This window comes from Tachyglossus aculeatus, chromosome 2 (genome assembly GCF_015852505.1).
Source record: "Tachyglossus aculeatus isolate mTacAcu1 chromosome 2, mTacAcu1.pri, whole genome shotgun sequence".
In the NCBI taxonomy this organism is placed as follows: domain Eukaryota; kingdom Metazoa; phylum Chordata; class Mammalia; order Monotremata; family Tachyglossidae; genus Tachyglossus; species Tachyglossus aculeatus.
This window is the reverse complement of record NC_052067.1, coordinates 108,118,942-108,120,098: the sequence shown is the minus strand read 5'-3', so window position 1 is coordinate 108,120,098 and position 1,157 is coordinate 108,118,942. Positions and strand designations below refer to the sequence as shown.

At 64.6% G+C, this 1,157-nt stretch overlaps 1 protein-coding gene across 1 annotated transcript in view; it reads left to right on the top strand.

The window, feature by feature from the left end:
- Positions 1 to 453: 453 nt before the first annotated feature.
- Positions 454 to 1,157, top strand: part of PCDH8 (protocadherin 8) — a 6,101-nt gene continuing 5,397 nt past the window's right edge. The window contains 1 exon segment of the mRNA XM_038769051.1: positions 454 to 1,157. This exon segment is cut by the window's right edge and continues 631 nt beyond it. Coding sequence (XP_038624979.1) covers positions 520 to 1,157 — 638 coding nt within the window. The 5' untranslated portion in view covers positions 454 to 519.

The following is a 1,157-nucleotide window of genomic DNA, read 5'->3' as shown; positions in this document are numbered from 1 at the left end:
GTGCTGATATTTTTTTATGGAAAAAAAAGATCCAGAGATCCAGACCCAGATGAGTTGGACGTGAATGATTAGGTCAGAAGCTTGGACATTTGCACTCGGAGCACCTGTTCAACAGCAGGGTGCTGTGGCGGCGCAATTAACAAAACCCTCAGCACAGTTTCCCTCCACGCTCCCTGTGCCAACTCGTCTGCAGATCCTTCTCCAAAGACAAAAAGCCAAAAAAAAAAAACAAAACAAAAAAAAAAGAAGTCCAAGGAAGAAAAGATTCCCTAATTTTCCTTTCTTCCTTTCCTTCCTAAGCCTTTCCACGTTAAAGGGATTTTCTGGGCGGCGTTGAGGCGGGGCGTGCGAAGGGGAGGCCTGTGATTGGCTGGGAGGCTGCGCTCATTTGCATATCCGTCTCTATATAAAGGCTCCGGTCGCGCTCACCCGCCGCAGACGGGCTGGAGGAGCGGTCCGGCGGCATCCCCGTCCGCGGGGTAGACGAGGGAAGGAGGCGCGCCTGCCCGAAGTCTATTGATGAGGGGCTCGGAAGTCGCGAAGTCCACACACCGTAATCGCAAGGAACGGTTTTCTTCGGCCCGACCTTCGAAAGAGCGGCCCGAGGCAGGGGGCATGGCTGTCTTCCGACGACGAGGGGGCCGCCCCTGCCCAGTGGCCCTGGCGGGGGTCTGCCTCTGCTGGCTCCTGTCGCTGGCCCGGGGCACGACGGTGAAGTACGGCATCGACGAGGAGGCCGCCCCGGGCACGGTGATCGGCACCCTGGGCGAGGAGCCGCCCCTGGGGGCGGGCGGGTCCGGCTTCCGCCCGATGCCGGCCCTCAACGGGTCCCTGCTGCGCCTGCGGGAGCGGGACGGGCGGCTGACGGTCGGGGAGGGCGGGCTGGACCGGGAGCGGCTGTGCGGGCAGGCCCCGCGCTGCACGCTGGCCTTCGACGTGGTGCGGCTGGACGGCGGTGGCGGCGGGGCCTCGCGGCTGGTGCACGTGGAGCTGGAGGTGCGGGACATCAACGACCACCCGCCCCGCTTCCCGCGGGCGCGGCTGCCGGCGGTGGAGGTGTCGGAGAGCGCGGCGGTGGGCACCCGCGTCCCGCTGGAGGTGCAGGCGCTGGACGAGGACGTGGGCGCCAACGGGCTGCAGGGCTTCCGCCTGTCGGA